General features: G+C 37.6%; 1 protein-coding gene across 1 annotated transcript; it reads right to left on the reverse strand.

Annotated features, from left to right (window-relative positions):
* Nucleotides 1–20,413: 20,413 nt before the first annotated feature.
* LOC108050654 (ER membrane protein complex subunit 10) lies at nucleotides 20,414–21,714 on the reverse strand. Its single transcript, XM_017132430.2, has 4 exons — nucleotides 21,575–21,714; nucleotides 21,354–21,521; nucleotides 20,685–21,068; nucleotides 20,414–20,625 (listed from the first exon to the last, which is right to left on the reverse strand). The coding sequence occupies exons 1-4, from the start codon at nucleotides 21,632–21,634 to the stop codon at nucleotides 20,554–20,556; spliced, it is 684 nt and encodes a 227-aa protein (XP_016987919.1). The 5' UTR covers nucleotides 21,635–21,714; the 3' UTR covers nucleotides 20,414–20,553.
* Between the last annotated feature and the right edge of the window lie 379 nt (nucleotides 21,715–22,093).

Consider the following 22,093-nt stretch of genomic DNA (forward strand, 5'->3'; position numbering starts at 1 on the left):
GCCGTATTGCGTGCGGCGCCTTTTTTCAGCTTATAAAAACGGATTTCTATGTGAGAAAATTATCAGTGCGTTGGAGTCGACCGAAATTGCCACTATTAAATCAAGCGAATCGCCAGAACAGAGTGGCATCAGCGGTGCAGACATGCCGACATGCAGACACTCATGCACACATCCAATTTGCGATAAATAACTGCGGAGATGGATTCTGGTTTCCAGACTCCAGCTCCAACTCCGAATCCGAAAATTAAAAGCAAACATCCAAATAAGAGACGTATGTAAGCATTTGGCCGAGTGCAAGCGGTTGTTAAGGAATATAAATTGGACTATAAAATCATTAAAGCGCTTAATAATGATTAGCTGGTTTTAATTCTTCGCTCGTTTTTACGCTCCCAAAATGGTATAATTATGCCATATCGGCGATAAAACAAAACGAAAATGTTTGCGATATTTGGAGCATCGTTCATAGCTCGTATAATAATAATCGTTACTTCATATTGTAAAGATCAATAGTAAAGATTTGATTTTTCAGGTGAATTCGTAATTATTGTTTTTCATATTATCATTACTTAAGTTTAAAATTATTTTGCATGCGGTTTGTTCATGGCTGTGAAGGCAATCGCTTCTCTATAGTTCCAGAGACTATTTGTTTCACTTAATTCACCCGGAACTATGATCATTAGGAGGTCCTGAAATATATGATCAAAACGAAGTACGACCAAAAATAAAAAACTGATGTCATAGAAATCAATGGCCAAAACAACCCAAAAATATTACAAAACATTGGCCCAAAGGAACATACATAAAAAGTTTACTAAGGTCTGAGAAAATGTACACAGTACATACTTGTATATAAATAATGTGACATTCCGAAAATTTCATAGATAAAATAAAAGTGCTTAAAAAATATGTTTTGTAATAAACTATCTTAAAGCAGTATCAGTTATAAGCTGTCACACTATTTTTTTGAACATGGTTCGTCTACTTTAACCTAGGTTTTGATTTATCGATTTTAACCAAACAAATACATATTTCATTAAAGGGCTTTTCAAAAACCTGCTCTTTAAAATCGATATAGTTCCGAGCATTAATCACTGACAAAACCTCCTATGTAAATTCAGTTTCTTTCCTTAATTGTTATCGTATTATCTGCATATAAAAAGAGATATATGCACTACCATGTACTTTGGCCACATTTGTACGTGGTTATACGCACTTAAACTGCGATCTTTGGTGCAGAGACAACTAAATGCCCGCGGATGCGTTTCTGAATCTAGATGGGCTAAAACTGAAAAGTGCGTAGAGGCCGAGATGGCGCGGAACGGTATCCGTTAAAAGTAGGTATAGTAGGTATATTATGTTGCTAGTTCGCAGTTGGCAGTTGCCTGTTGGTAGTAGGTAGTAGGTGTCGCTGGCCCCGTGTGAGAATAACTAGTTGGACGCTCGCCTTGAGCTATAATTAGGGATTCGCATTTTGCCTCATTTTTCCGCACACTTTTAAGTGATTCGCCAAGTGTAAAGTAGTCTTTTGGAGAGACGACCAAGATTGCATTAAAAAAGAAACACTTTTAAGCAGCGCCTTCATGACGCGAGACAGTTAAGAGGGTAATTTATCTTATTATTTAACGCAATTCGCTTTCCCAAAAAAAATAACCAAGAAATCTGAAAATCATTATTAAGCACGAAGACGTGTTGATATGAAATATTTCAACATATTTCTTAAAACCAATAGCAAAACAATAATTAAGCATGTTTGCTAATGACAAGAACGCGATATTCAGCAACAGTAGCGGAATCTCGTACAATTAACATAATTTGCCTTTCGGTGCTTTTGTCTGGGTGCAAAAAGAATATAAACCACAACAAAACGAAAACCATTTTTTTCAATATTCAACGTATAAATTTGAATTGGTAAATGTATTCAAGAGGCTGACCGTGAGGTATTCATTTGCCGATATGAATGCTTTAGGAGATACTTATGGAGATATTCATGTTAACAAGTTAAAACTTGTAACATTTAATTTTTATTCAACGAGCCTCTTTTTAATTTAAATAGGAAATATATACCCAAATCAAGCAGTAGATTTATTTCTTAATCGTAAATAAAAGTTAAAATTCCTAAATTCAAAGCTACAGATACTTGGCTCCCTAGGAAGTTGAGCTCGTAGATCCACTGGAAATGGGCCTCTCCTTATCCGTAGACTTCAATAAGTCGATCTGACATTTACGGATTAAGATTTATAGCCGTTTTGTCCATCTCCATCATAAACAACTGGCTCTTCTCGCCCATATTTCTTTGTTTTATGGCGAAAGCCCGGCTCTCAATAGGTGCCAAGCCTGTCCCAGCGAGTTCGGGCATTTCTGCATTGCATTTCTGTATTTTGCCATTGCTGCCCCGACCTGTCGTTGGCGATGCGATGACTTTATTCGAATATGCAGCGCGTGCCGACCCCCACTGACAAATTTGTTCTGCAGTCAAAACCAGCGCCGAGCACGCGTGAAACATGATATGCCGCCATTAATATAAATCACGTGATAAGTACAGTGCTGCGAGGACCCCGTCTCGTATGTACGAATGCCTTCAGAACGACACACGATTCATTGAAATATGCTTATTTATGTATACAATTCTGTATAAAACATGTTTGTAATTTGCTTTAATTGAACCACAATGACTAATGTTTTAAATGAATAATCGCATTTATTGTGCAACCAAAGCCATCCCAACATAAGCACATTTATGTGTAATTGTGCATTCACAATTAAATAAATTATCTTTAGCATAGGTCTCTATAAACTTGCATTTTTATATACCTGCTTTTAAATCATCAACACAAGCTGCAAATGTACAAGCTTGTTTTTAAGGAAATTATATGGATATTTTATAGAAACATGTTTAGAAAAAACCTGTAAACAATCGTTGTAAGGTATTTGAGTTTATAATAAGCTAACAATTGGTAGACTACCAAAACAGAAAGTACATACAACAATTTTACACACAACAACTCATTATATGGAATTTAATTTTTCTGGGAGAGATTCTCCTTATGATTACTTAATCATGGAATTTTGATTTAGACATGTTCAAATGAACTTAGAAAATATGGTTTAATTACAAAAAAATGGGTAAAATTAATAAAAACTGGTCCCAATATTTAGTCACAGTAATATTATTAGATTTAAAGGCACATTAAAGAAAGCAAATTTTAAAAGCATTTGTACACAGAAAAAAGTGAACCCTTTGTAAAAGTTACCTAAACTATAATGTCGTAGTTAACCAACTTTAACGTCGCAAATGTATACCGCCCGTAATCCATATCCATGTTGATAAATAAAGTATCAAAATTGAAATTTGCTGACAAAAGACTCTCGCGAATCGTGGCTCTGTTTTTTTATGAACTTAATTAAAATGACGGCCTTTGGGTCACGTGACCCGGCCTCGTAATGTATATCCGACTTGTTTGTAGTGTGTTTGCTGTATAATTTTCCGACAAGCCTTCGCCGGTACTTGAGCCCCCAGCTATCGATTCCGAAGACGGTGAGGGGAGGGGAAGGGTGGTGGATTTTCATTAAGGACCACTCAGGTGTGCGCATCCTGCGAGGCAACAAACACGGCCGCACGGCCCCAGAAAAAACATATGCGTGTCGCCGCAACGCCGCTCGTTGCCACTCGCACTACTTGGCTTTTCACTTTTTAGCTTGAAGTACTCGTCAGCCTCTCTCCGGCCCAATTTCTCACTTAGACAGACTCCGTTTCGGGAACGGGGAAGATTATCCCCGGAACACTCAGAAAAATCGGTGATCCAGACTGTAATCCAACCCATGGAAGAGCTATAACAATTTGTATATAGGTAAAGGGAATGCAATCTTAGCATTTTTATAGCCAATGTCAATCATCAATGGAAATTGAATTAAAGTAAAAATTCGTGTCCTTGTTAAGAAGCATGAACTCTCTATAAAACGCATGTTTATATATGTTAAATATAGCTCTATAAAAATAATAAAAACGTACATTTATTGTAATATGTTTTTTATACATTTTTTTAATTCTTTGTAAACAGAATAACCGAAAACAACTATGCTACATTTACTTAATAATTTAATTAATATTCTGTGCAACAGTTAATATAAGAACCTTTATAATTTATTAATGATGTAATTAAAATATAAAAAACTTCAGAGACGATTTATTTTATTAACATTGTCAGTTTTATTCCAAGTGTACACGGCATCATGGTAAAAGGCGGGGGTGCATTTTTGTGGGCAACTAGGATGATATGACTATGCCTCGAAGTGTTGTTTGGTGCCATGCAGTGTTTCCTCATGTATTAAATGGCATAAATATGGTCACGTGCCATTATTTTGAACATTCTCGGTGCTCGCCCCAGATCTCTCTTTCAACATGCAGCGTGCAACTTGAAGCCGATTCCCAAGCCACAAAACGGGCGGAGGCGGAGTATTAGTATTAACATATCGAATTATTAGCCTACCCAGAACATTGGATAACGTGGATAAGGATATCGTGGCCGCTATTCCGTAATTATCTCGAAAATCCCTTTATGCATATAATTGGCATTTAACTACAATGGAGTCTCTGTGGGCAACGTCTGTGCTGGTAATACCATTACTTCCGCTAGATTATACAAATTCTGATGTTTCACAAATTTTGATCCCAGTCATGAGGCGGCGAGCATGAGAATGCCAATCTGAATTTTACCAAAAATGAGATGCAAACAAAAGGGTCGTTAACCAGTCCTTGGGTGAGTATTATAGATAAGCATACGCTCTTTTAAAAAAGAACACCGAATCGAGATAATCCCATTCGTCGCGGGAAAAGATCATAAATGGATGTCAAATGATAACGGCGTTCAATGCACACCGTTGTTCATATTTAAGTTTGGTATTTATATTGAGTATATATATTGGCCATTTGGCCAACCCTGAATGATGAAAATAAATCTAATCAATATAATTTAACCAAATAATTATTAATACCAAAATTCACCAACCTGTACCTTAAGCAAAAAATTGCTTACAAAAAACCTTTATAATATTATTATATGTGGGTCGCAATCGCAATAACATAGTTACATGGTTAATTTTAAATGTCTATATAGTATTTTTAGTAAAAAACCAACAAAGTGTTCAAAGTTTTTAAGTGAGAGCTACAAATAATTTTACTTAATTTTTGTCGGCAGTGCAGTAAACCCGTATAATCGTAGATATCTCGGGAAGCGTATGAGCTTTATAATGACACGTCCTTCCCCTTTCTATTCACGGAAATGAGAAACTGAGGGTGTAGGTTTTATATTGAGAAATATATATATGTGCTTAGATAAGTTAAGTTATAAGTAAGTTTTCTCAGTTCAAAACCTACTTTTACTTTACCAAGAGAGCGAGAATGCGGGTCTTATTGACAGATATTGAGATTACGCCTTAAGATAGGCAACATATTTTATTACACGGCAATAGGTATACCCGCTCGTAGTCTTTCTTGTTATTAAAATTGTTTCGTCAGAGAACTGAGTTAACCACGGGATATGAATGTAAAATTGTCACGTTTTGATTTGATTTTCACTCATTAAAAATAAAGGGATGAAAGCCAAGAAAGTCTCTGAATTAAAATTGCTTTCTAGACTGATTGAAAAAATGTTCATTAGAATTAAAAGCTTAAAAATTTTATTTTAAAGTGCAGAAGTATGTTAACCATTTTGGAAACCTATTCGAAGTGAAAGACAATAATAGTTAACAACTATTTCTGAAAAAGTAAATTAAATATGATATTTGATTGTTTTTATGTGTCATGATGTCTCAATACTGAGAAATTATTTTTAGAAAACACAATTGCTGGAACATATTTGCATGCTTGCCGGTTATTTTCCGGTGCTTGATTAATTTTTACAGAAAGGACGAGCGGCTTATTCAAGAGCGACCCACCGCACTCATAAAGTAATCAGGTCCACCAACTGTCGGGGATTTGTCACCCCCATTAAAGAGCGTTTGATGTATTATTCGGTTCATTTGGTCGACAGGTCTGCGCAAACAGAGCGCTGCCATTTGAGCCGCAGCTCGCCACCGCTGGCACCAACAACAAAAAGAGCGGACTGCCACTGCCGGTGACAGGGACTAAGTCGTCCTGCAAATAGAACTACTCGTTCAAACAGGATCAGATCTGACGCGAACAACCGACCACTGGCCTGTAAAGCCCCGGCATGCAATTTAATTTGTGGCAAGCGAAACTTGTCAAAGGATATTTGGGAAGCGTAAATATGCGCATACGAAAAGAGCAGATGCCACATCAAGTCAATAAGGAATATTCATCTTATATGCCGAACTGATCTTATCATCAGCATGTATAATTTAGTCATAGTGCGAGTCGATAAAGCTATCCCGATGTAAGGTTTAATGTTAATCAATTTAAAGAACCAGTTTGCATTTTATCGAAAAACAGTTGATAGAAGAGAAAAGTAGATCCTTAGAAAATAATAATAGCTAATATCTTACATTATTGTTTATAAATTATTAAAAGTTTTTTGTTTTAGATAGTACTTAGTGTTGGTATTAAGAACAATAAATCAAAGAAATTTTTTGGCAAGATGAGCGTTTTGTTTGGAAAAGGTAATTTTCTTAATTACAACTATAACGATTATGATTTTTTCTTAAGAAGTTATGTTTTCAATGAACACTTGGCAACTTTGTGGTAATAAGAGTGCAGACAAAATATCAGTAAACCGTCGGAAAAACAAACCCTCGCACTTTTTGCTGTCGATAAAGTTTTCATTATAAATTTGGAGTTTGCCGAGTTTTCCTGGTCAAATTTACCATGTATGATTCAATTGTCTGCTGTCTGCATTATGAAGTTCCATTCCAAGTAATAATATTATTTCGGCTTACCAAACAGGGAAATTAACAAATTCATCCCCTATATCTAAGCAGTTGAGCTTTACGTTGTCTGTAAAAACCCTTCTTTTGAAACCTCTGACCACTTTATTTATCTTTGCTTGATTATCTTAACTTTAGAGGCTTTAAGCATTGCATAAAATGAGAAACGACATTTAATAATAATGATAAAGAGCTTTACAAAATGAAATCAATATTTTAATATGAAGGACTAAGACTTAGCATAGGTATTTTCATCCTTCTATTAAACCAAAGAAAATTTGATTCACAAGCCACACTTTTTTTGGAGACTTCAGTAACTTAACCAAGTTCTCAAAGCTAAAAGTTTCATCAAGTATTACGAATTAGAGAAATTGCACAGGCTTAAAAACTTTTGGTTACAAGTTCCTAAACTCAACATTTTCACTTTAAGCCACTTGTAAAGTCCATTGATATTGACAGATTTAATAAGGTTCAATTCAACTTTTGAAATTTCACAAACACGACCTGATTTCTCATCAACGTATTTAGATTAGTCCACTCGAATTGGATTATGTTAATGCGCGGAGGAGCAGGTGATACATACCTGCCAGGCACTTGCGTCCAAGGTAGCCAGAAATGACATATCCAACTCCTAAGGAAATAGACGAAAAGTTGGTTAAAGCAATTTTCCAATTTGACCCCAGTGGCAGCTGTTGTCCGACCGACCTTCCGTCGGAAGTTGTTTGTAAAATCCAGAATGATGACAGCTTTCGCAGTTGGCCAATGAGTGCAAATTTATGTTAATCGTCGTCGCCGCGCGGGGGTTGCAGATATAAAGATACTCGATCTCGGACGCGAACTCGTACTAGTGGTGTATCACGTGCGGTGCGAATGCCGCCGGAACTTTGGAGCCAAACACGGTTATTTAGTTACGGGGTAACTCGGTAAAGGAACACGGCCTGAACTTGGACTTGACATCCGCCCAGTGAATTTCCGCTCCGGTTTCCTGCACTCTTCTACTTGTGCCTGTGCCAGAGGTTCCAGCTGCGGATCGGCAATGGAGGAGCTGCAGGAGCGCTGTCGTCGTCGTCTGAGCCAACTTCCGTATCTCCTTTGTGGTTTTCGGCCAAAGGATTTCCCCAGCCCAGCTTACATTCCGTTCAGCTCAGTTCAGTTCAGTTCCGTGCGACCGAAGACCCAGCCGTTGGCTATGTACTGTTCTACCCGGGGGTGTATGCATGCAGCTTCTGTTGGTCATGTGCCACCCGACCCCAGAACGCCCCCTCCCCCTCCCCCGAAAATCCTGCCAAGATAGCGCGCAGCCATTCACTCGCTTTATGTGATCCTTCTGCCTCTGCCCCAGCATCGGCCCCAATCTCCACCCCACATACGGCTCCTGTACATGGACGAATTCGTATGTACGTCCTCGTAGGTAGGTACCTGTACATACTGTACGCACTGCGACTCGACTCGACTCCCTGGACGCGTGTACATGCGTATGCGTACATCTCAGATTCGGGCGGACTTCTTCTATATGCGGGCAATACCTCCCGAGGAAATGGAACTTTGCAAAGTCGGCAACGGACACGGCTCATGTAGAGTGATAAGTGCATAATTACACATAGCCCCGTACACCCTGGTGTGTCTACACTCGAATCGGTGGTATGCAGATACATAAATATTTATGTGCCGCATGGGCGGTATATAATACACTGCTTGATTTAATATTTGTCTCACCCACCCCCCGAATTTCATTGCCTGTGGCCAGGGGCATTATATGTATATGTATGTGTGCCTATGTACTGCACTTGAAAAAAAGGACCAAGAACCAAATGGGGATAATTGTAAATATTTTTCGATAGCATTTTCCCGAAAGTATATCCCAGATGGTAAGAATCTGATGTAGTGGATGCGAACTGCAAAACATTCACGAATTTTTATCCCAGATAGTTAGAAAAGAATCATATTCCATTTTAGCTCTTACCAAATAATTTTTAATTCTGCTAAAAGATAACCAGTAATATTGGTTAAACCAAAAAAACAACTTTTATTTTGTATATGGTTTTAAAAGGAACAGCAATTAAAAACTCCGGTACATATCATTTGAGATGGTTTGATTGTTAATTAAACTATTGCAATTACTCAAGGCTCCCCTTTTTTTTATAACTTGTATTATAGATATCAAGTACAAAAGTTACGTTTCAAAAGCATATCGTTACATCTCCTAAGCATAACATTAACCCGTTACCTCGACTTCGTTGTAAGCTTAAATTGGTGTTTAAACTGAAAAATTCGGTATTTTCCTAAACTATCCATAAAGTTATAGGTTTGAGTACCTTTATGTATAGTTCTGGAAGCTTCTGATTTCGTATTATGACTAATTAAAATAATCGGAATTAATCAAACAGGAAATAGATTAAAATAAAAATATCTAACTTATACAGCTTTTGCTTTGTTTACTTTTGGAATGTGGAAGTGTGAAACACGAGTGTTTGGGCCAGTCACCATACATAGGTTGTAAATACATGGCTTATTTTGCCGAGTGTAGAGGCACTGCTTGGGATAAACCCTAAAAGGGGGAGTTACAATCCCCCGTGTCACTGGCAACAGCCCCAATACACACATTCTGCTGCGGCCGTAGCTGTACATACATACATATCGCTTTTGGGGATGCTGGCAGAGTTTCCAGGCAGCGCGTTCGAGGCGGTATGTATCTTTGACTCACACCACCCCACCCAACCCACACTCACCCCCGTATTGTATTTATCTCGTGCTCCATCCTGCTCTGCCCTCGCGCCGTCTCTCTCTGGCGCGGCTCTCTTTGCTCTCTTAGCTCGGCAGCAGATTCTCTTTCGCACTTCTCAGATACATTTACCAGGTGCTTGTGTGCGGAAAGATATACCTATATAGGTAATATAGGTATACTCCTGCATCTCGGCCGTGTAATGCTTTATTAGTTATCTGCTACCTTCATGCTTCTCCATTATTTTCAAAATAGAATGACGCCGAAAAAGCATTGCAAAAAACAAACTCTCACTAGCACCCTTTGCTCTTCCTAAATTTAATATTTATTTTGTAATAAGACAAACTATTATTTTTTGTCACTGATTATGTGAGATTTAAAAAAATAATAATCCACGAGTAATTACAGTTGCATTAAAAATATTAGCTCCAGGTACAGCACTACTTTGTTTTGAAAGAATTTATTACAAATAATATTAATTGGTAGAACACATTAAAGTTATTCTTGGGATATTGTCAATAATATTTTATTTTTATCAGACGTCTCCTAAGAATCTCTTACGATTTTGCTATGGCGGTTAAGAAAATCTTTCTTTTGTTGTCAAATGGTTGGTTTATGGCTTATGTGTTTTGGAGTAAATTGCCCCAGACTTTAAAAACAATTATTTAAAGTCAACTGTTCGGTTGATATTATATTTTTCACTCAAAAGTTAAGAGGTTTACAATAATAACATCAAAGTAATTTATTCTGTATTCTTGTTAAGATACTCAACCATATATTGAATCAAAATTAATAAAACAGAGCTCATTAAGCTCATTTAAAATTCCAATGACACTATTTAATGTTTAATAACACAAAGAAAACTCTATCAATTTGTTCATAACTGTAGCCGAATAAGAAATTTGCGCACATAAGTTCGTTTGCACTTTAACTGTTTCTATAAATAATTCAACGTTTCAACTATGCAATGTGAAATGTTTTGTTTACAGATATATGCCTTTTGTATATATGAATATGAATGGCATAAAATTAAAGTTTATTTAAATCTACATAGTCAACAATGGATAGAAAAAAAAGGCTTTTATACATTTTTTGTGCTTTTCTTTCTACTATACTATAGTATAGGTATATATAAACAAAAATATTATTTGAATAGGGGATTTTGGGAATATAAATCCAACATTTGTCTATAATTTGCTCGACAATTCGTAATCGAATTGTAAAATCTTTGCCGTTCGATTTTATTAATGAACATTTAAATGAGTATGAAAATCGAAATAACAATAATAATAAAATAATGACATGGTTGGTTAATGTGCCTAATAATACGGTTAGCCACCGTCGCACATACCGAGCGGTGCATGCGAGGTACATGCTTACCTGCATTATTAATTAATCATACTTAAGAGAGAGGAGGCACTGCCTCCTTGCACTGGGACTTGGGACTGTGGACTGGGACTGGACTGGCGGTGGCCTAAATGTTGGCCGCGCGTCATTAGTTGCCCGGCCGAAGAAGAGCAATCGAGAATAGATTAGTATTTAATGGCTTTTATATATATTTATAAAAACAAAAACCGATGCCTCGAAAAACCACATTCAAATGCAATTGCATTGGAGCTGGTAGTTTTGAGCCGCCAGGCAACCTGGCCGGGGGCGTCATCAGGGCCCAACGTGGACGTGGATGTGAATGTGGATGCCTAGGAGCACGTGCGTCCAGCGGTCCATGGGATTTCGAAATCATATATTTATATTTCCACTAATTCATTTTTAATAATTTGTTTGGTTCTGTGGTCCGTTGCTCATCACGCCCCGCGCTTGTGTGTTAATTATCGAGGCTGGGACTGCGACTTTGGCCTTAACTTCAACTTTGTCTGGCACTGGGAACTCGGGGACCAAACTGGCACTGTCCGAGGTTTCTTATGCTGGCAGCCGGCAAGATAAACGAGTGATGCCACGCAGGAGCAGGTCGAGGTCCCCAGAGTTCCCCAGTTCCCCAGATTCCGAGATTCCGAGACGAACTCTGCGATCCAGATTCGGGGGTGAGATCGCCTCGTCTCAAATAATTTATCGTGCACGTCGAGTTTCTTTTTGTCTTATGCTTGCACATGAGGCTAAATACATGGTTTAGGCCCAGGTTTATTTGCCGTCATCTACATATCATTAACGGTTGCAGTCCTACATCCCAAATGTAAGCTTGCAGTTTGCCGTTTCTTAAGAAGAAAGAACCTTCCAAATGTATCCACATAACCTATTTGTCAGACTCTGCAGAACTTCGTATAACCACTAACCATACAACATATGTTAGTTAGTGGTACAACCAAGACTTATAAGTAGTCTTAAAAAAAGCCCAATCAATTTGGTGTTGTGTAACAAACTATATTAGGATGTTCAAAAAGCTTTTTAAGTATAGTTATAGTATTTCAAAAAAAATTCAATTTTCTGTGAAGAGAAATATCTATCTTAGGAAATGTTGTAGTATGTAGAAGGCAGTTTGCATCAAATAAATTTTTTTTATGTGTTATACCTTCAAAAATATTCAAAAGAAAAGTTTTGAATTACGTATAAAATGACAAGCAAGACTGCCAGAAAGATGATCGTTTAAAAGTAATATGCTTTAAATTGTCCGATGGATAAAATTGTCAAGACTGGATAAACCGATCAGCATGGGGTTTCAAAAAATTATGGCATACTCTAATTTGAAATGCTCCAAAGAAAGGCTAGAATTGCAACCAATTTCAGTTATTTTACCAATTCTAACTTTTTAAGTTCAAACTTTTTGAAGAATTATTTTATAAAATGTATCTCACATCGAAAGGCACTAGACTACAGTGTGCTTTCTCGTTTGTGTCGACAATCTTTATCAGTCTAGTGATTGGGGTTTTAACTTGCGGGTATTATAATTATGGCACCGCCGCCCGACCTCCAACTAACAACCGCAAGTGTCAATGCCGGAGATCGAAAGGCATTTGAACCCGGCTTTCGGGGCTTGGGCCTCCGTCGGCTTCCAGACCCCCAGACTTCCAGACGGAGGTGGAGCTTGGGGCGCAGTCGAGAGTCGAGGACTGAGACCCGAGAGCCGAGAATCGCTAGCATTCCTCGCACAGAAGGAAGTACTTGTGCTACCGCGCTGTCTCCTGCCCTCCGACTCCCCCGACTCCCTCGACTCCTCCAACATCTCCGACTCCTCCAACTTGTGCAACTCCTCCTCCACCACTACCTGCGTCGTGCTACACTGGGCGAAATCCGTCCTGATCGCAAAGAGGAGGAGTAGCGCACATAGCGCAAGGGTCCAGGGCCAGCGAATGACCACGAGCAAAAGTGGGAGTTGCTATAATTGTTTAATTATAGGATTTTGCTTGCTTGACTTTGCATTTTGTGCTCATAACTTTTGCGCTGAGTTCATGTTACTTGCAATCGGTGGGGTATTCGGTAAGTCCTATGCTCTCATAAATATGCATCGTATTTATAAGGGAATTATTTTTACTAATTACGCTCGTCACACTTTGTGACACCACGACACATTCAGCCTAAGCGCAAATACTGTAATTAAAATAAACAATTTAATTCAAACATTTTGTGCAAAATAAAAAGTCATTTAATGGCGTAGCATCTTGTTATGTATTTATTTTATTTTGTTGCTAAAGTTTGAGAATTCGGAAAGTTTTGGATGCTTAAGATAAATAAAGCCTAACCCATTTTTATCGTACAAGTTTTCTAATATTTTTAAAATGAGAAACTGCAAAATAAATATATCTCAACAAAGCTATTCCTATAGAAAAAATCAATTAATTTGTGGTTTAATGGTTTATTACAATTTGAACGCTTTTACTTTAACTGGTTCTAAAAAAATCATCTCAACTGAAAGTTTCATTTATTTGTCTTCTATTTTTTATTTTTTAATTCACAATTTATGACTTACTTTCTGTGTTTTGTAATCTATCATGAAAGGGTGTGCGAAAATCGCCTCTGAGCAATGATTGTCTTTCGTTCTTTCAGTTTTGACACGGGTTGCTCTCCTTGTTCTCCGCTTTATATTAACCTTCGTAACAAAATCTGCAATCGCTCCAGTGCTCAAGCTTTAGAGCCGGCATCGCCTCCGATCTTGGAGTGCCGCGTGCGTCCCTCCTCCACTTTCCGCACTTTCCGCACCAGCTTTTGACGACCAGTGTCGTTATGGGCGCTGCTCCGCCAAGAATCAGACTGCCGCCTCCGATAGAAGTCGTACTTATCATATCAAAACAGTCGATGATCAGCTCATTATCGTTCGAATGCTGTTCAGAAAATTTACAATGTTGAAGATTCCCCAGGTCGCCCAGTTGACCAAAAAGTTCAGCAAACTTATAAATTTAATATTTTTGATATTTCTATTGAGTTTAATACATTGTTAATAACTGTGTCTTGTATTTTTTACAACAAAAACTTATCCCAAAATAACAAAAAAGCTTTTTACTCATGAAAAAAATTAAAAACATATATTTGAAATCTGTGGTTTATTTTTAAAACAAATACTATATTAATATTTTCTAGCAGAGGTTTTAAATAAACATTCATATTTTACCCTATGAATGGAAGTGTTTTCCTGAAATTTCTGTAATTTACCTCATTTCAGTTTTGAAAATCATAGCTGCAAGAAGGCGACCATTTAAACCAAATTAATCATTATTTTGCTGTAAAATTACAGAACCAAGAAGTCGAGTTATGTGGCAACATTAGAGTGCAACATTCTTGGTATGCGTCAGAGATTCCTAACGTTTTTTAGCCGATCCGATCTGCCGGCGGTGATGCCGCTGCAGCAGCCCTTTTCTGGAGTCGTGTACCGAGAATTATGGCCACTAGCCCGTGCCAGACGCAACGCCTGTGCCGCGGCCCATCTCCTGCACTCCAACTCCAGCTCCAGCTCCAGCTCCAGATTCAGCTTCAGCTCCAGCCCCATTCTGCCCCGGGGCGATCATGTACGACCTGGAGAGACCAGAGACCGGAGTTTGCAGCCGCCTTAAATGAGCCAGGGCAGTGGAACGGGGAGCGTGGACCGAGGAACGAGGAAAGGGGCATGAACGGGCCTTTGAGCAGGTCCCTAGTGCGACATATTGGGGCTCCCAACCGACCATAATTGCCCCAGCGATCCGAGGGACCAGGACAATCGGGACACAACACCCACAACAAGCCGTCATCGTCGGCAAAATCGTCGAGGTAATTTAGTAGCAGGACCCCGAGTATTCTAATATTCTTTCGATTACGAGAAGGGGAGGGCTGGAAAAGGGGGCGGGGCAGGAGAGGAAATTGATGGGCAGTTTCTACTATGCTTCGAATACTTCAGACGTGACGTGAATAATGTGCACGATAAGGATCTCAAATACCTTCTTTCGTGGGGAGTGCATGCAAATTTTCGAAGATTATGCGCCGATTACCAGCAGTTAAAGTGATTTGGAATATTGTTTGGGCATTGGAAATTTTACAGATTTATGTGCGCACATTTGAGGAATTTTTATATTTCGGCATTTTCATATTTAAAGCACGTCAAAGTTCTGGTCGGTTGGTATTCAAATTTCCATCATGTTAAGTTCAGAAACATCTGCCAATTTAAGGCACTTTAAGTTAGCTTATTTTAATCGCATTCACTAAGGTAACATGTAATCTTATGATGGACTATATTTATTTTAAAGGCATTAAGAAAATAATCATTTTTACAAACCTTACGTTTTTAACCCTAAGGCATATCCTTTGAACTTTTCCTTTATTGTGTGTTGAATCAATATTTTCCCTGCCAACCTGCCCTTCTCATTTGAAATTCAATTGATCCCGCAAATGTATTCCTCAATCTGGGAAACCGACAATGTTTTTGAAATTTGAAGTAAGATTTTGATTTCTTCTTTAGAGCTTGACTTAGATTTTGAGAAGCGAAAGAACTGCGAGTGCATTTGATACTTTTTTCCTTAAACGAATACCACGAATTGGGCAATTCATTTATTGCCATAATTTTCGTCCAAACAAGATTAGGATTATATACTTCAGTGAAACGCTGATACAAATGCTAATCAAAACCTGTCTGCATTATTATGCCAGGATATTTTGTCATGTGCAAACTACATATGTATTTATTATCCGTCCCCGAAGGTTTCGCTTGAATATCAAACTAGCACTTGCCGCAACGTTTTCTAATGGGATTAGCTCGATGATAATGAACCGCACACCCTACAGTGCACCCTGGATAAGTCCGCAATTGGCTTTCCCATGACCAAAGCAAACCGGACCGTATTTACCCGACGCATAAGCCTCTTTCCCGCCTTTTGTGAGATCCTGGATGTGTGGGCAGGAAAAGAGCAATTGTATTCGGGCATGAAATTCAAATACAAACAGCGCGAACAATGCCGTTTATGAACCTGTCAATCCAAAATTCAATTGGGATTGTGTGAATTGGAATCAGCATGGACGGACTGAGTATCAATGCGATTGTTTAATCACTCGACACGACGCTTGTGAATTGGCGCCAGCTGCTAACTTGTTACAAATTTAATGCCCATGAGTGCATCTGCGTGGGTACATGTTTGCTCAAGTACTGTGCTCAAACTCCCCGTTTACCATTTATTTGCTTTAACAAACAGAATGCATTCTTTAGGTCCTTATTGGTATTTTATCTCACTCGAAGAAAGGAGGTTTTCTTAGGCCCGAATTTTCCAAGATTACAGGAAATATTGCCTATGTTCAGGTATTCTTATGTAAGATGCATTTCCGATCTCATCGATACCCTATGTAAGGTCCTTAAAGATTGTGTTTACTTTATTTTCAGCCCTATTTGAAATATTTAATAGGATTGTTAAGGAGTAGGACAACAAAATGATTTTATTTTCGATTAAGGAGAAGGCTTATTTTAAGCAATCTGTAATCAACACTTATCGTATTTCATGTATGAGTACAACCAAAAACTGCATGCATTGAAAAATATCTTTTGTTTTCAAAAATAAAATAATTATTTTTTCTCAACTTTAATGTACACCAACTTTATTGATCTTTGCAATTTTATTTTTAACTCAAAAAAATAGGAGATTACTTAAAATGTTTACTTTATATCAATAAAATTTTAACTATTTAATACCGTCAAGAGCACTTAGGGAATTAGCAATACAAGTATTTATACCCTATGTAAATAAAAAAAGATATAAAATGGATATAATCACAAGGCCACATTTTAAGCATATGTTTAAAAATGACGCATCCTTTAAAATCAACAACACTCCCTAAACTATCTGAATAATTCGTATTTAGTGCGTATCTGTTCGAACTAATTGGGGGTGTAATAGAGCTATTAACCGCTCCGAGTGACAACACCCCTCGGTGTGGTCGTTTTGCGTTTAAATGTGGGCCAAAGGTAACAACACATTAACATGAACAATTTAAGTAATTGTAAGTGGCAGGACAATCCGCAACCCTCTCTGCGCCGTGGGGGTGGCTAATTTAAACATCGAAAAATGTATGTTTTAATGAACGGCTTGCTCGAGTTGGTATGCCAACACTTGACAAGTGCACCGGGATATGCACATAGCACTTATTAGGACATATATAATTATGCGTATCGGGCATGTGGACGATTTTGTATTTCAAAATTGTTAATGTTGCCCGAGCGAGAGAAATGTGAAGAGTGACAGATTGCATGGCATGACGAGAATTTTGACAGATGGCTCTTTTCCGATTCTGCTTTTTGATCTGACAATTTGTGGGCTCAAATTTAAAAGTGTTTTGTTATCCTTCAGTGCGCCTTGTTTGGCAAATAGGTAATTTAAATTTAAACGAAAAGGGGTGACGGATTAAGACGCACCAAAAAGAATACAATTTACAATTCAGTCGATGTCAATATTACTGTCACAATATTTGGGATTATCTAGATGACGACTTTTTAAGTGTGAGAAGTGTATATAAAAGGAACCTTTTTAACTTTATGCTATCGGATTGTAATTTGCTTACATAGAAAAACATTTAAAAACTTTAAAGATTTGAAATGAAGAAAAATATCTTCTTATATTTTTTCATCTAAAATTATATCATACTAAGTTTCCGCGAAAAACATATTTATGTAAATAATAAATTATAAGAAACGGTTGGTATTATCATTAGAAGATATGTATATTTCTCGCCAAATGTTTAATTAATTTGACATACATATAATTATATACCCCCTTGCAGAGGGTATTCAGTCAACGCAGTGAAGGAGACATTTCCGACCCTATAAAGTATATATCAGCATCACCAGGAGAGTCGATCTAGCCATGTCCGTCTGTCTGTCCGTCCCTCAGTTTTAAAGCTATCTGCTTAAAACTTTCCCAAAAGTTGTCTTTCTATTGCAGCTAGTATATAAGAAGGAGGGATCGGGCGACTATATATACATCTGTGTTGTTATACCCTTGCAGAGGGTATTATAATTTTGGTAGTGGAACGCAGTGAAGGAGACATCTCCGACCCTATAAAGTTTATATTCTTGATCAGGATCACCTCCTGAGTTGATATAGCCATGTCCGTCTGTCCGTCTGTCCTCTGTCGTCTGTCGTCTGTCGTCGTCTCTCTTCTGTTTCTACGCGAACTAGTCTCTCAGTTTTAAAGATATCGAATTGAAACTTTGCACACACCCTTCTTTCCTTTGCACGCAGTATATAAGTCGGAACGGCCGGGATCGGCCGACTATATCCTATAGCTGCCATATAACTGATTGATCGGAAATGCCATAACTCTGCTGTTTGTTAGGTTAGGAGTTGGGACTTTCTTGGGTTTTTATTTGGCCTATCAATTCGACGTACCAAATTTTATAAGGATCGGCCGACTATATCCTAAAGCTGCCATATAACTGATTGATCGGAAATGCCATAACTTTGGTGTTTGTAAAGTTAGGAAGTTGGGATTTTCTACTGGTTTTATTTTTGGCCAATCAATCCGACGTACCAAATTTCATAAGGATCGGCCGACTATATCTTATAGCTGCCATATAACTGATTGATCGGAAATGCCATACTTTGGTGTTTTTGAGTTGGGTTGGGTTTTTATGGGTTTTTTTTGCCTAATCAATCCGACATATCAATTTTAGGATCGGCCGACTATATTCTATAACTGCTATAAGTGAACGATTGGAAATGCCATAACTTTGGTGTTTTTAAAGTTAGGAAGTTGGGATTTTTATGGTATTAAGATGCATTTGAATGATTTTGAGAATATAATTTGGAATATTCTGGTTTTCTTCCCGTTTTCCTTTCTTGTTTTTAATTTTTTTTGTTCTTTGGGATTTGGTTAAAGATTTTAAAATTACGGTTTTAATTAAATTAAAATCGGATAATAATATCATATAGCTGCCATAGAAACGATGGCCAAATGCAGCGCAAAATCGACATAGCTTCATTGTTTTTAGTAATATAGGTATATAAATCGAAATTTAGTCGTTTTGTAATAACTGCAAGGGTATATAAACTTCGGCTTGAAGAAGTCTGCTTCCTTTCTTGTTTTTCAATCTTTCTAACGGATGGATGACATACCTACATATATGAGCGATTTACCTTAAAAGATTTGGAGTTAGCTGTTTAAAAATGGTCAATAATGGATCGTTTTGATTGCGGAAAGTGTGAATTTGTGTCTCATTATGGTAAATATAAAAAACTATTCTTAAAGTCTTTGATATAATCAAAACCATAACATCCCTAGGCGTAAATTATGGGTTACCACATGTTGGCTCGCCTTGTGGGTAGAAAAAAACAAGCCCGCGGGCGATTCGGTTTTTTACGCCAACGGAGGCGTTCCTCGCCGATGGAGAAATTTGGGTATCGGCAAATTGTCACGTAACCCTCACCGCACTGGATGGCCAACATCGTGAAAATTGTTTTTTAGCAAGTGTTGGGGGGTTCCACTAGCAGACCTTCCCTGGAAAGGCGCCAGGAATTGTAATTACAAATTTGTATTGCAACCACTCGGCACGCATCGCACTCAAGTCAATTTCGGGGTGGTCCGTGGTTAAGCGACCGTGTAATTCACGATTCTCAACGGATACCCCGTCACTTGTGGTATAAAAAGCATTTAATTACGGTTTACACTTTCAGTTGGATTAATACGTCCAAATGAACTTCATTTGCTACTTTTAATTGCTGCTAAGTAAATTTTATTTGCATATATCTTTTGGATGATAGTAATAGGAATTTGAGCATTGAAAGTCGGGCGGGAAGTCAGTTTTGATAAGTCTAAGTTTAAATGAGCATTCGTATAATATTCCTAACAATATGACAGTTTTTATTAAGTTTTGAACATAATTTTCTAAATACATCATCCCATTCGGTATGTTGAGAAGAAAGTACCAGACAGAAAATAGTATTCAAAATTCAGCGGGCCCCCGAAGCAGTAGAAGCAGTCAATCGAATTTGAAAACACAAAAAAACTTTTTTTTAAACTATACATGATCTTTAGTACTATCAGTTACTATTTTTTCGAGCTTACATGGAAATAGTATACAAAAATAAAGCATCAATCTTTTTTCAAAACATTTTATTTTAGTTTTGGAGGCCTCTTAGTTTTTAATCAAAATAAATTTGCAATAAGTTCACTCTTCTTATGAAATATATTTCAGCTGTTTACCGTTATATAGTTGTCATTTGTTTCACCTTTAAATGAATACTCCTTAAAGGGAGCACCGTGCATTAGAATGCAGCCAAATAGCTACAATGAAATTTCCTTCAACGTGAATTATTACCTCCTCCAAATCCAATTTAATTCAGTATTGTTATAGACGCTTAAAAAAACAACGACGAGACATTTTCTTCCCAAAGGCACATATATTGAAATAAGTTATTTGTATCAATATATTTAATCAATTTATTTAATTTCCATACTTTTTAATTGCTATGACTTGGTGAATCCAGAATTGCCTAGGAATTGTATTTAAAAATGCTAGGGAACAAAAAATGTGCACCAAATAAATACAGGTAAACTTATTTCGCACCGTCTTGGTTGGTAGCTCCTGAAATGAATACGAGCAGGACCACCGGAACGATGTACATCCACTTAAAATGAGAAAAGGAGAAATTAGCCAAAGAATTATTGAGGAACCATTTTCACTTACGTATTTGGCAAAGAAACCCCGGTTATCACGAACTTCGCCTCGCTCCCTGGCTTCGCGTTCCCGCTCCACCTTCTGAATGAAGCCAGCGGTATCTGGTACGGGCGCCAATTCAGCGTGGCGGATCAGGACATCAGTGCTGAATTGTGATTCAACCAGTTTATTAACATCCTCCTGGGTGCACTCAGCGGTGGCTGGAACCGTGTCCTGAGAGACGGTAATGCCAGTAACGTATCCGGAGGGATCAAGCGACACCCACAGCACGTCATTGAGCTGCGCTTGCAACAGGCGACAGGCCTTGTTAGAGGTGAGGAACTGCGCCTTCGCTCCATTTGAATAGACCACAGTAGCCCTCAAGCGGTAAAACTCATTTTGTAGGGCAAGTTTCTTTAATAATAAATATTAAAAAAAGCGGGTTAAGACTAAAAATAGCCACTCTATAAATAAATTATATTTTATGTTTACTCATTTAAGTTAGTAATCAAATAAAACTGTCAAATTTTATGTACGGTCTAATATTGAGGATATTTTGAGATCAATGAAATTTAACGCCATTAAATCATTAACAAAGTAAATAGTTAGCAATACAGTAAAAAGCAGAAGGAACAACCGACTACAGCGTACCGGCTCACCGACTTTTTATACCTCCCGACTTTCCAAAACCATAATTACCTTCAACAAATCCAGATCGGCATTGCTTAACGCTGGTTGGTCCACATTGGCCAATCCAGAGTTCAGACTTGGAATTGTCACATTCCCGCGGAAGGAAAAGCTGTCCGAATCGGCAACCAGCGAATGTTGGAGCTCCACTGTGACCCAACTGTCATGCTCCAGGAAACCCTAAACAACATATGAACACTCCGCTTGTTCATTGCGAAAGGTTAATCACTTACCCAACTGCCGGCTACCGCGCTTAGCACAAAACAGAGCACAAATTCCGCTTTTAAATTCATTTTTCTCTAATAAATTGTCAGTTTTAACATTAATTTGTCAATCATATGAGGGAGTCTGTGGAAAGTGTGACCGCCTACAGTAAATATACCTAAGCGCCTTGAAGAAATATACTAAAATATACTAAATGTAGTCGGGGTATTCAATTATCTCTTTTTGAACCGTTAAACTTTTATCAGCTGATCCTTAAAAATTCAATTTTGCTTTATCAAACCACTGTAATATTCCGTAATTAACCAGACTACATATTTTAAATAAAATCACGTAAATTCAATATTAAATGCTTGTTGTTGCAAATTTAATTTTTCGCACTGAAAGGTTTTCCAGAACTTTTTTCGATTGCTCAAATAATTATTTTAGCAGTTCAGAAACTAGCAAAAAATATTAAACAAATTTTTTTAACCATGTATATCTCAACTAATATGGGGAATACCAATATTAATCTCGAAATCTATATTAAG

Source organism: Drosophila rhopaloa, unplaced genomic scaffold (genome assembly GCF_018152115.1).
Source record: "Drosophila rhopaloa isolate 14029-0021.01 unplaced genomic scaffold, ASM1815211v1 contig_47, whole genome shotgun sequence".
Lineage (NCBI taxonomy): Eukaryota > Metazoa > Arthropoda > Insecta > Diptera > Drosophilidae > Drosophila > Drosophila rhopaloa.